The sequence below is a fragment of the Nothobranchius furzeri genome, chromosome 16 (assembly GCF_043380555.1).
Source record: "Nothobranchius furzeri strain GRZ-AD chromosome 16, NfurGRZ-RIMD1, whole genome shotgun sequence".
Lineage (NCBI taxonomy): Eukaryota > Metazoa > Chordata > Actinopteri > Cyprinodontiformes > Nothobranchiidae > Nothobranchius > Nothobranchius furzeri.
In genome coordinates, this window is record NC_091756.1 from 29,570,148 (window position 1) to 29,583,366 (window position 13,219).

The following is a 13,219-nucleotide window of genomic DNA, read 5'->3' on the forward strand; positions in this document are numbered from 1 at the left end:
TCCACCAGAGAAGCGCGTTATCATCTCTTTTAATAACAGGCTCCAGACAGAAGTCTGCTATTTCAGCTACGGCTCGCTCCTCTCCAGTGCTATTCTGCTCTTTCTACCTATTCTGCCTTTCCCCGCGATCCACTGATTTCGCTCTTTCCCTTTCCTTACATATTTTTTCTCACAATTTTTATTTGCATTTTCTCATTTTAAACATATTTTTAGTCAGTTTTGGAAATCTTTTTTATTCTTACATTTTTATTTATTTTTCTGCTTGTGAAGCACCTCGTGATTTTTATCTTGAGAGGAGTTATATAAAAGATCGTTTTCTTTCTTTCTTTCTTTCTTTCTTTCTTTCTTTCTTTCTGACAGGCGTGCATACTGTAATGCCGGCCAAGCCTAGTCCCACATTTATCAGCTTTGTTCTGCAGATCTGAGCAGTAATTTAGGGCTTATTTTGTGACAATCTAACTAAAGTGCATAATAACTAAGACTGCATAATAATAGGAAAAAAAAATTGTTTCTAACCCTGCAATGCATATCATAAGTGATACGTAGCAACATCAAACACTAGGTAGTGCAATGTTTAACAACACAGGAATTTTCACCAGATGACTTCAATAGCACTCCAGCTATCTTGTTGGTGATATGCCTGTTGGTGTCTTACGTACACCAGTCAGTAAATGAAGTTTGTCTGGGTCACATCAGTGTTATTTGCAACACCTAGCAATCATAAAACAATGTTAGCCTAAATGTGTAATTCATTGCCAGAATATAGCCGCCTTGAACAAAATCATTCTTTCCATCCGCGAGAGTCCAGTTAACATACTTCAATAATATGTTATTGCAGTCTTCCGTAATTCAACAAAACAAGCTGCTGAAAATGTACCAAGACTTATGACTAAGGCGTCATCATTGCTTCTGTTAGCGTCCTTCAAATATTAAAAGCACTGGCCCTATTGCGTAAGCCAACTTGATCCAACAGGTAAAGGGCCACCCTTTCTGCTGGGGCGAAATCTTCAACTATTGGACAATAGGGTTGAAGTCCCACCCTCATTCTCACGAGTGTGTCTCCAACCAATCACAGCACAGTATATTGTTGATGATTTTGCAACAATGTTGTCAAATGTTGTGACTGTTGGATTTCTGCATGTGTGGTATTGTAAATGACGTCGCAGCGGGGCCTGTGATTCATACGTACAATGAGATGTCAATGCTCAAGTGCAACACCATGCTGCTCTAACCCCCACTCAGTCGCTCTGGTGCCTTGTCAGTAGAATTTGAGTCTGACTAAAACTTACTTGGCTTGTAGAATAAACGGTGAGTGGTAGAGGGAGCTGCTGGTCACATTTTTGCATTTTTTGTGTCTACAGTGGTTAACGTAAGAGATTTAATAAGACCCTTCACTTTCATGTGGGGGAGAAAATAATTAGCTGTGCTGTGATGTTGAGGGTGCATACTCAGCACTCCGGGTTGGTGTGAGAGAAAACTGTAGGTTTTGTAGCAGTGAGGACGAAAGGAGACAAACATGATGACGTTTTGATGTAGAATCTGTTTTTGTAAATAAGAAAATAGGTCAGAGGGTGAAGAGTTTGTTACGTCAACACACTAAGGTGAACTCTTCAAAAACCTTAATACTTGAACTAAAGTTGTAGAAAAACCGTTCGAGATCAAGGTGCCTTTTGAATCCTCTAAAGTCCAAAGTTCACTCTTTGTGTCATAAGTTTAATTGTTAGGCTATGCATATAACCGCTGTTCTCTGAAGGAGAGGAACGAGGTACAACAAAAGTATTATGGGACATCACACCCTCGTGCGGCCTGGCTGGACACATCTAATCACTCCTCTAAAGGCAAATGATTGTGACGTTGTGTGGCTGCCTTTAAAGTGGGAAAGACAAGCCCCTGTCCAGCAGATCCTGTAGAAAAGACAGAATATCCACAATGGAGCTCTATGAGGGAACTACAGACCTGCTCAGACAAACAGTCTGTGGACAGTGGATAGTGTCTTTGCCCAGGATGGCGTTAGTTCGGTCACAAAGTCTGTGTAAGGCGGTAGCAGGTTCTTTACCTCAGCCGGTTCGGTAGGGAGGAAAAAACCAGCAAAGCAGAACCTCTTCTGTGCCGGCTGAGGAGCAGGCCAGTCCAATTCCAGCTTCTCCGCTGCTTGTCTGCAGAGCGGCAGAAAAGACGTGTCTTCCCGAAGATCGGAAGTTGAAGCAGTCACCTGCCACCTCTATTTGATCTGCCAAACTAGTAGCGGGGACTTGGATCACGAGGCCATCTTTGTCGGAACCAGGTGAAGCCGGTTGAGCCGACTCTTGAGAGCTTCTTGCCAATTGCTGATTACGGGGATGTAGTGTATAGAACAGCAGCAAAATGCCACCTTTCAACCCTGGATCCTTTATATCACAGTGCATTAAGGTTTATAACTGGAGCATCTTATTGCACACATCATTGTGAGTTATATCAGACTGCAGCATTACCATCTCTGGAAAATAGGAGGGAAGCGCACTGGTTAACCCTGGTATATAAGACTATTTTACATCTAGTCCCGGCCTGTTTGAGTAAGAAAATGTCAAAACCGAAGTCGGGCTATAATTAAGTTGCGATCTGAAAAGCTCTTGACTTTTGTTACCCTGCACATGAGAACAGAATTAGGGAGAAAATCGTTTACTTATCAAGTTCAAGTTCCTGGTCAGAGGCCCAGGTATTTTTAAACATGAGCTCGGTGACTCCTCTTTCATATTTCTTGAAAATTATTCATGATCGCGTAAACACTCAGACCGAAAGCTGCTTGTCTTTTACTACTGTGAATAATTACTGATAACTTTCGTGGGCTAAAATTAATATAGATACCTTGATGGTTGTGTATTTAAGTATCTTTGTTGTTGTTGTTGTAGATTTTTGTAAGAGTTTCCCCTTGTTTTAATACGTAGTTGAATTTTTGATCTGCACTGTATGTTTCAGTATGCATATGCAGCATTCTACTTGCGCCTCTTGGCCAGGTCACCCTTACAAAAGAGGTTCTAATCTCAGTGGGTCTTATCTGGTTAAATAAAGGTGATGATGATGATTGGGTCTTGCTGCGAAACCATAGCTTCTCCCAGGAGGTGCCAGAGGAATTTCACACACCATTTGAGTGTGAGACGGCGAAGCCTGCGACAGAACTCGCATGCCTCTGGGTCCAAAAGTGCTCTCATTGCACGCAGAATTCCCAGGCAGACAGGACAGACTGCGCGCAGGTCCTTCTCATGGAGAGAGAACCCACAGCCCTGAGGACAGGGACGTGAAGCAGGCTTTCGCTTACCTTGTTCCGACACAGTGCTCATGGTGAGACGCAGAGCAGGGTGAAGGAAGCGAAAAGCGAAGCACGAAGGCAAAAGATCTAAAAAGCCACGAAAAGGTAGCGCTCGGTGGGCAAAACGCCAGCCAGGAGGCAGCAGTTAAGCTAGCTTTTTAATACCGCAGCTAATAAAGACGTGTTCTCAGCGAGGTGAAGAATGGCATTTGCCTTTACATGCGCAGCGTGACTAGATGCATCTTCGGCCAAGCCACACAAGGGCTTGATGTCCCATAGTACCTTTGTTGTACCGAGTGAATCGACTGAAAGGGAACTTCAGCGAGGTCTGAGCTTTAAAACTCATGGCTACAGTCCTTTCTGCCTTCTGAGAAGTGTTTGTAGTTTCTTATTATATATTTATTTAATCGTTTGTGGATGTTGTCTACCAAAAACTCAAAGCATATAATTTCACAAGTAGTTGCACATTTTGATGTTTTTCAGAATTCGAACAGAGAAAGAAGGGTAACTGGTAAATCAGAACAGGAGACAAGTATAACAAATTAGTATTTTTGGTCAAGTGGATGTTAAAAGTGGACATTTGTAGTGAATTATCCCACTGTCGGCTTGTTTATGTGGTCAGGTTAAACATCAGTGTGGCTAATGAAGCCCCGGCCTTGAGCGTCTTGTGATCCTCTAACAGCTGAAGGGTGAAGTGGTTGACAGCTTTTCCTTCACATCCTTTTTATGTAAAGAATAAAACACATTCTAATGCACGACATTCTTTATCTCTACTGCTCGCCTGAATTATTTAGAGTTTCTCTGCGGCGGGATGTTTAAAAAAACGTATGTTGAAATATTGATGAAGGTGAGGAGAGGAGCGCCTGGGGGCAGGCGGGGAGATGAATCAGAAGTTAGTTGAGAATCTTGGCACCCCCTTCCCACGCACACTCCCACCCTGACTTGTGGACTCCGCCTTGTCTACCACGCGCCCTCTCCCCCTCGGCCTACCTTGGCTTCCATAAAATAAGACATTTCTTATCTTCCCATTAGTGCAATGATCTCTGGTTCCTCCTCTTCCTCTCTGCTTTCCTTCCTCTTTCATCATTAATGATGCTGCAGGCTGCCACTTACAACTCCCTTTCCCGCTTCACCTGCAAGGCTCTTCACCTCCCAAGCCCTATTTCTCCTGTTACAAACACTGATGAATAGAGAAGCAGATGAACATGTTACAGTTACTATTATACAAATATTGGACTTGTCTTATTTGCTTGTTTTTAATTTTATATTTTCTGTCTACATTTGTGCACATTTACTCAGTTACCACTGTGTAACAGACAGCTATTAAATAATTAATTGGGATGAACTTTATTTGCAATGATTTAATATTATTACACATGGGTCCTTTTCACATTATTGACCCTTTGCACCGACGTCACCTAATCACGTGGGTCCGCCATGGTGGACGGCAAAAGCATGTAAACAAAGAGTAAAGTAGAGCCTGAAATTGTTTTAGCGATCAAAACAAAAACAAAACTCCTCCAGCATTCCTTCAACCAGTTCATGCCCAGTTCAGTTATCAGAAGAAGTAGCGCATCTAGCGGGGGCTCATAGAGAGCGGTATGCTAACTAGCTCACCAACGTTAGCTTACGTTCTCTCTGCAGCTGTTCACCGATGTAAACATGTTGCTGACTTTGCCTAAATTCGCCCCTCTGGATTCATAACTTTATGTTATAAACAGCATTTCACTTCACACCAAAGCTGATTTTTAAAAAGTCCGGATCCCTACCAGCTTCTGTTGCTGGTGGTGTTACCGGGTTCAGCTGCTGCTCTCACACCGGAATGAGAAGATCTCTGAACGGTGACGCTCATATAAATAAATAAATAACGTAATTTTAACACACGTAACCAAACATCGGAGCTTTAATATTGTTAATAATTATCTCGCTTTACACTACAGTGGACAGAGCGCAGCCTCCGTGGTGAAATACCCATCCATCAGGATTATAATAACTAGTATAAACACATCACGTTTATCCCTGTCCCGGTCTTCCTCGTGAAATAAATGAACGGTAATCTTACCTGGTAAAAACATGTTCGCTGCTAATCTGAGGGTTGCTAGTCCGCTTGATTGATAGATCGCTGCAGTTCATCTCCGTCCTCAGTCTCCATCAAAGTTATTAAAAAGAAAAAACGAGTTGAGTTTACGTCCTTGTCTCTTAGTGCAGCCGACCACGCAGCAAGCTAAAACCATTTTACTATAAAATCAGCTAAATAAAAGCCATAAAAGGCTACAAACTGGCTTGTTTTGACTACCTTCACTGGAGTTTCTACGGGTGTAAACAGCTTTTTTGCCGTCCATCATGGCGAAGGGGGCGGTCACATGAGTGGCGTGACATCACATGCAAAGGGTCAATACAAATCACAACGTTTTAAAATCAACATTCAGCCACTGAAAAAAGTATTTAATAAAAAAATAAATGATAATAAACAACCTCATAGCTGTTGGCTATGAGTTGGCTTGGTTGGGACCAAAATAAAACAGCACAGTGACCAAATGACTTAGGTTTAGGTCGTATCTCCTAGTCCTGGTATGTGAGTCAAGTCAGAAACACAGACGTTTAAAGCCTCTTTTAGCCCTGAGCTAAACTTTGTAGGGGAATATGTTTTTTTTCTAGAGTCTCATATCGCTGCATCTATCCTTGACCCACCTTTAATCATATTGAACTCAGTTTTGTTGCTGGGGTGTAAAAGTATCACTTCGTGCCCTGCAGCCATACTGAGGGTATCATAGGGATCACGTAGCCGTGTAACTGCAGCCTATAAGGCTTTTGACAAAACTCTAAATGCTCTTTTTACCAGAACAATTGGTCTTTACATTTGTTTGTGTGTGTGCATGTCTGTGTGTGTTTTAGCTGCTATAGTTTATTCACACGCAGTACTTGCATGCATGCAGGTACGTCGGAGAATGTTTCTGAATTTCAGGAAAACCACCCACTCCACATTTTGAAAAAAATGTGCACGAGAGAGAACGCCCAGTTATCCTTGCAGCACTTTTTCTAGCAGAAATCTAAAATGGTTTTCTCCAAATAGCATGCCAAACTTTAGCTTACCCGTCGACCAGAAAACCAGCGACAGAGACGTCTGTGGGGAACCCAACCTTCGCTTTGTGCATGTGCAGGAAGTGAAAACTACCCAGCAACGAGCACGTACGACCATGGCCTTGCGTGAGTGGCTCACCAGAATGATCAACGTTATTGTTCAGATGATCCACTCTGAAGAAAATGATCCTCCGCTGTACCTTTAATTAATTTTGAGCACAGATGTGAAAGATAAGGTTTTTTTATTTCATATTTTTTGTTTTACAACATTTTTTGGGATTAGAAGGTGAAACACTGGGCTCGGGGCTAAAATCTTGACTGTTACCTAAGGCAGGTCTATCTGACTCCATTCTGCTGTTTAAAACTTGAACCCTCTTCTGCGCCTGCTTCAACCATTAAGCATTCAAGTGTTGTCAGAGAGTCTTGAAGGCAGTTTCATCATCCATCACATTGGGTTTTGTAATTCAACCATGACATGCTTTTAACTTCCATAACTCCCCTGATGTCTCTTCAAACCCTCCATGTGCTCGCCGAGGTCTGCATCAGTAGGATCTCTATCACTGTCACACACTTATGCATACAGTATCTCTCCATCTACATCACTTCTTGCTCTACCTCCATTTGCCTCTTTCACCTCTCTCTCTTTTTTTTCTCTTGGGGTCCTTAGGAGAGTCTTTGAAATTTGATCTATGACCCTCTTTTATCTGCTAGGTGGGACGAGTGTACCCGCAGGCTGTGTACTTCCCAATCCGCACCCTTTACCTCACCCTTAAGATTGAGCAGAGGGAGCGCTACAAAAGTGGTAAGTAAATGTGACTGGCTGGAGTGGATTGCTCTTTTAACTTTAAAGAGCTTTAGTGATAAAAGCAGTTTTTTCTTAGACTGCTGTCAGGATGCTGACTTGGTTTATTTCAAAGTGCAAGTACAGTTGTAAGAAAAAGTTGACACACTTAAAATGTTTGCCCTATCGAGGCATGATTAAAAAATTACTGTCTGAAAGGGTCTCCACGAGAAAGCTGCTTGTCTAAAACGACTATGGCCGCAGGGCGTAAGGCTACACCTGACCCCAGACTCAGAGTATCAGCATTAGGGTTGTGTGTTGACCAAGAGTCTGGTGATACCATATCGATCACAATACAGGGTACGATACTAAAAGCCAGATGATATTAGCTATTCTTAAAAAGGAATTTGTTTGGAAAACTCAAGCCAAATGCTTCCAAGATGCATCCAGATTGCGTTGCTTGTTTGCAGGCGGATCAATACACAAACCTATACAATAACAAAACACCAATGCACACCTGCGCCAACCACATCCCTCCAGCGCCAATGCGACTGGCGCAGGGGTGCTGGCGGATCATAACACCACACAAGCACTTCAAATTTAATCAAACAGCAATACATACTTGCGCCGTTCATACCCCTCCTGCGCAAATGCGACATCCGGACGGGGAGAGGGTGCATGCAGTTCGGGGGCCACAAAGAAGGGTCCCGCTGGCCGCCTTTGAAGTGCTGCTGCACTACACAAAAGAAATACGGTAACTGTATGCATGTAGGTTCTCGGCATGAAAAAATCAATACGCTGCTTTAAAATATCGATTCAGTGTCGTAGCATGAAATATCTCTGTGTTTCAGTGCACTGATGATTTCTTACATCCTTAATCAGCACAAACAGCCTGCACAGTGGTGGAGGTGTGATGGTTTGGCTTTTTCAGCAACCAGACCTGGATTATTATAAAGTTTTAAGACATACTGACTTCATTTATGCCCAGAGGGTGGTGGTGCATGTAGGAACAAACTGGTCCAGTGGGGTTTTTTATGTGCCAGTGGACCATCAACACATCACATATGCCCACTATGCATGAAAGGGTTAATATAGATTTTACCCTTCCAGACAGTCATGGACAATTTAGTCTGTTTTTCTTTTCAGACGCATCTGGTCAGCAGCAGCCCAGCTCTGTGGGGGCCCAGTCTCACTCCGGGGCATCTGACCCCGGGCCTATCCGCGCCACGGCCCCAATGTGGCGCTGCAGCCGGATCATGCACATGCAGCGGGAGCTACACCCCACTCTTCTTTCCTCCCTTGAGGGTATAGTAGACCAGATGGTGTGGTTCAGAGAGAACTGGCACGAAGAGGTAAGAACAACAGAGGTGTTGCTTCTGAACCTGGTGTTGTGTTTTAATTTTGTTGTGAGTCAATTGGAGAAAATCTTTAATTATTTCCATAGAAGCGTTCCTTTTCCTCTCCTTTAAGCTGATTGTGTTTGCCAGTCCAGAGTTTGATCCTGAGACGGTCATCCAAACTGAAATTTGCAAACAGTTTTAGCTGACCTAGTCGGCATCCACACACACACAGAAGCTAATCTGTGGTTTAAAGTGGGTCTGGAGGAAGGAGAGGCAGGAGGAAGAAAAGAGCGGGACAAGTGATGGATGGGTGCAGTGAGCGTGTAGGACACAGGGGATTGAGGGCCGGAAGTTTGTCGGTGTTTGTGTCTGCGTGATTACCTCAGATGATTTGAAGGCAGCTTTTGTAGACTGTGTGTTTCATTCCAGTGGGCATGCAGGCTGTAAGGTCTCGTGTTTAGTTGCTGCCGTACTTTTCCCCCCCACTGTGAATAAACACACATCTACATGCTCTCTCCTGAAGACGTGTAGCTATGTTTGTGTGAGTGTATTTGAAAAATGAATAAAAATGAACTGACATTGCACTACATCCTCCTCTGTAGGTCTTAAGGCAGCTGCAGCAAGGCCTGGCTAAGTGTTACTCTGTGGCATTTGAGAAGAGTGGTGCCGTTTCTGATGCCAAGATCACACCACACACACTGAACTTTGTCAAGAAGCTGGTTAGCACCTTTGGTGTTGGCCTGGAGAACGTCTCCAACGTTTCTACGATGTTCTCCAGCGCTGCTTCTGAGTCTCTCGCCCGCCGAGCCCAAGCCACAGCCCAGGACCCAGTTTTTCAGAAGATGAAGGGACAATTCACAACAGGTGGGTCCGTTTTTTTACTAACCCTCTGCACAAGAGCAGGTAGTGGTTTGACTATCATGTTACTTTATCTGTAAACTAAACAAAATGCTACTTCTTTAATTGTCTGTTTAGATTTTGTAAACTAGCATGGTGGGTTCAAACTGGAAAGATTTCCTTCAGTGAGTCCCACTTCTCTGATTTACGCCCAGTTTTGAATTAAAGACTCTCCTAAGCACAGTTCCTGTGATATTCGTGTTTGCCTGTAACACAGCATTAGACCCCAGTCATCTCAGTCCTGCGTGTTGCCATTCATGTGCAGGCTGTGCAATCCAGCAGGGCAGGTGCAGTTTTAGTCCAGCCAGGGCCCCCTCTGAGGCAGCCTCTCAAAGCAATCACCCCATGTTTCTGTTGGCCCGTGTGTCTGTTTTGCAGCACCACATGAGGGGGTTGAACCACAGTTCTCTGGATTGGGTTTACACAAAAACGGTTTTGAAAGTATCCCCAACTTTCAGTGCTGAATTCTATCTTTATTTGGACTGAAACTTTGTTGATGCTTGTTAGGGAACGGGGAAAAAGTTAAGCGAGCGTTGGTGGGAACCATGAGGACAGGTGTGGTAGCATTAGCGGGATGAAGCTCAGAACCAGCTCTGACCGACTGACTGAACAACACAAACAAGAGACAGCGAATCTCAGGGTGGGTGCCTTGCTGATGAGCCTCACCAGATGTTGTGGAGCCAGCTGTGCTCACACAGCCAGGCATCACCAGGACTTCTTGCCTGGTAGGGGGCCCGCAAACTATCGCAATGCAGCTGTCCCCACGGCGCTGCAGGAGAAGGGCCGACAGAGACCAAAAACCACACAGGCCCTCCAGAGCGGAACAAACAGGGTTTACAGAGCAGCCAAGCTCACATTCCCCGCACCGCGTTAGTGGCTCACTCGCTTTCACAGGGTTTGTGGGCTGGAAAATATGGGTTTATGTATGCACATATAACATTTGGCAGCAGGGAGGCATTCAAATCCAATTATGGAGAATGCTGTTTGCATGAGTTACTGTTTTAGCAGGGGGATCTGCTCCAGAGACTTCTGTCACAAGAGCTTTTCATGAAAAAGACTCTTTCCTGCCTTTTTAATTGCTGTCAAAAAGTTATTTGACAACCTTCAATTGCTGTTACAAAATCTCCAAACCTAAAAGTCCCTTTCTCCAGCCACGATGCTGACGGGACCTCTAGACTCACAACCTCTCCACCAATCAGCCATATTAAAGATGAATCGACTCCACCACACATGACCCCAGTGAGGCAAGAGCAGGGCTGTACATGGGGGAGTATGGTTATTTTTATAAAGGTAACTCACCTCCTGCGTCTGGAGCCATAAGTGCAGATCCGCTGCTGTCTCTCATGCTGGCCAGTTAGGACCAGTTGTGGTTTCTGCACACAGGTCAGCGAGAGCAGCGCGGCTAGTTTCCACACAGCACTCTTTCAGCATCCTGATCCCCCCGAGCCAGGGTCACAGATCACTTCATACAGACTCAAAATAACTCTGCTCTGGTCTTATTGGCTGGATTTGGTTGGTACAGAGCACACTTGTAACTTCTTTTACTGTTGGCACGTTTGATCAACAAATTCAGGAAAAGTGTTCTACCATGAATTTATATATTTGTTCAGGGATGCTTAGCAACATGTTTAATTGCTCAAAATCTTCAGGAATTTCTAACGTTATTCCAGGTTATGCTAATGTTTGTCATGTTGCCTTGTTCGTATTTAGGCAAGTAAAAATTTAATGTATTTGCAAAGGATGGCTCGGTATTTGCTCTGTATTGTCATCAGATTGAAAGAAAGCAGCCTTTTCCTGTATTTTCTCTCCTCCTGTTTCCTTTTATCGCTGCTGGACTGTTTCACTTTTACCTCTCCTATCCAAGCAGGTGAATTGCAAGAGGACAGATAGCGAAACAGGGCCACTCCGAAAGAACATTGGCTGTTTTAAAGGGCTTATTTAAAGCATTAGGAGGTCTCGGTCTGGGAGAGATTGCACAGGTCTGAAATGGCAAGACCTTGCAGTTTCAGGGATTCATTATAACAGGCAGCACCACTGAGAGCTGAAACCAGAGAAGTAGCTATGGTGTTGCATTCGTGTGTGGGTGTGTGTGTGTGTGTGTGTGTGTGTGTGTTTTCACATTACAATCATGTCCAGGGGGGTCATGTTCTACATTGGAAAACCTGCTTGGCTCACTTTCCTTGCTTGCTGCAGCTTATCACAATGGGTAATGTGTGATATGAGTGGTTACTTGAAACAGAATTGTAATACTCCAAGACTCTGATTTTTATAGCTCTGATAGAATCAGCTTCTGGCTCCTGCCACAGAGCTTTAAGCTGATGGAGGAAACGGCTCCACGTGTCCTGCCAGAACGAGCAAATCGCTGCTGGAGTGGAGGGCAGAGGTCAGCCTTTCTGAAAACATAAATGTTTGCAACAGTTTTGACTGGGAAGAATAATGGTAAACGCTCAGCTATAATACGCTAGTAGTGGAGATGTTTAGGCCCAATTTGTATGCTGACTGTATTTTAGAATCTTTTAACGTGATGACTGATCGCTTCGTAGACCCGCACTGACTACATCCGCCAGATGTAGTCAGCAATTTGCATCTGCATGCTACCTGCATTTACTGCTGAGTCGGCTAACGGTTTAGCCTGCTATGGCGTTTGTCACTTGTACTGGCTGTTCCTTTTCCTGTTAGAACTAGTGGTCATGAGTCTCGTACGTGATGGACATGCTGAGAAACAAGGCTGTTCTATTTCATTCCTCCTGACCGCCAGAGGGTGGTGCAGAGCAGCCGGATAATGACATGCATGCAGCATGGAGGTTGAGACAATATACCAACAAAGTCACGCCATTGGACGTGGCCTGGGTCGTGGTGGATGGTGGAATTCTATATATACCCCACGCCACTGGAACTCGGTCCTTTTTTCCGTTCTTGAAAACGTTGTTTTAATGTGTCTGAATTCTGCTTAACCAATGAGGTGTCTTCGTCCTGCAGACTATGATCAGTCATCCATATATTTTACAACAGGGGCTGAGTTCCTTGTATTTGACCATCTAACATGATGAATATAATAATTTATTAATGATGAAAACACATTTAGACAGCATTAATCCCAATAATGCATCTAGTAATTGCATTTTTACACAGTTTCAACACATTCTTGTGAGATGCCCTGGTTGTAACCATTACTGTGATGAATTAATTGACAGCTGAGATACAAAGTGTTCATATTCTGATGAGATGTGGTTTAGTTTGGACTGGTCTTGTTTCTGCTGCTGCTGATTGGTGGTTTCCCCCACAAGGAGCTGCTCTTCTGCACCGTTTCAGTGAGTTAAGCTCTTAGAGGAGGAACGCAGCAGCAGCTGGGGATTTGTAGTGCTATAGAAGTCATTCTGCGGAGAAGAATAGATGAGGGAGGTGCAAGCCTTACACATTTGATAAATCATGCTTGTATTTGGTTTTATTCTGTTCTACTTTTGCATCGTTTGTCATTTAAAGCAGTTTTATTTACAAACTTTTTTTTAATCTATATCAACACAATGAATAAATCAGAAAGAAGGAGAAAAAGTCATGGAGGTCTTAACCATACTCCTCTCCCGTCAGACTTTGACTTCAGCGTGCCAGGCTCCATGAAGCTCCACAACCTCATCTCCAAACTCAAGAAGTGGATCAAGATCTTGGAAGCTAAAACCAAACAGCTTCCTAAATTTTTCCTGATTGAAGAGAAGTGTCGCTTTTTGAGCAACTTCTCTGCACAGACCGCTGAGGTGGAGATCCCAGGTGAATTCCTGATGCCCAAACCTACACACTACTACATCAAGATCGCCAGGTAAGGATCTGTCTTGTAAG

The 13,219-nt window shown here is 43.9% G+C and overlaps 1 protein-coding gene across 3 annotated transcripts in view; it reads left to right on the forward strand.

The window, feature by feature from the left end:
* trrap (transformation/transcription domain-associated protein) overlaps positions 1–13,219 on the forward strand; it is a 120,574-nt gene that overhangs the window by 97,774 nt on the left and 9,581 nt on the right. For all 3 annotated transcript variants that reach the window (XM_015963552.3, XM_015963551.3, XM_015963553.3), the window contains 4 exons: positions 7,079–7,169; positions 8,295–8,500; positions 9,091–9,352; positions 12,974–13,199. In XM_015963552.3, the coding sequence (XP_015819038.1) occupies positions 7,079–7,169; positions 8,295–8,500; positions 9,091–9,352; positions 12,974–13,199 (785 nt within the window). The remainder of the gene's footprint in view (positions 1–7,078; positions 7,170–8,294; positions 8,501–9,090; positions 9,353–12,973; positions 13,200–13,219) is intronic.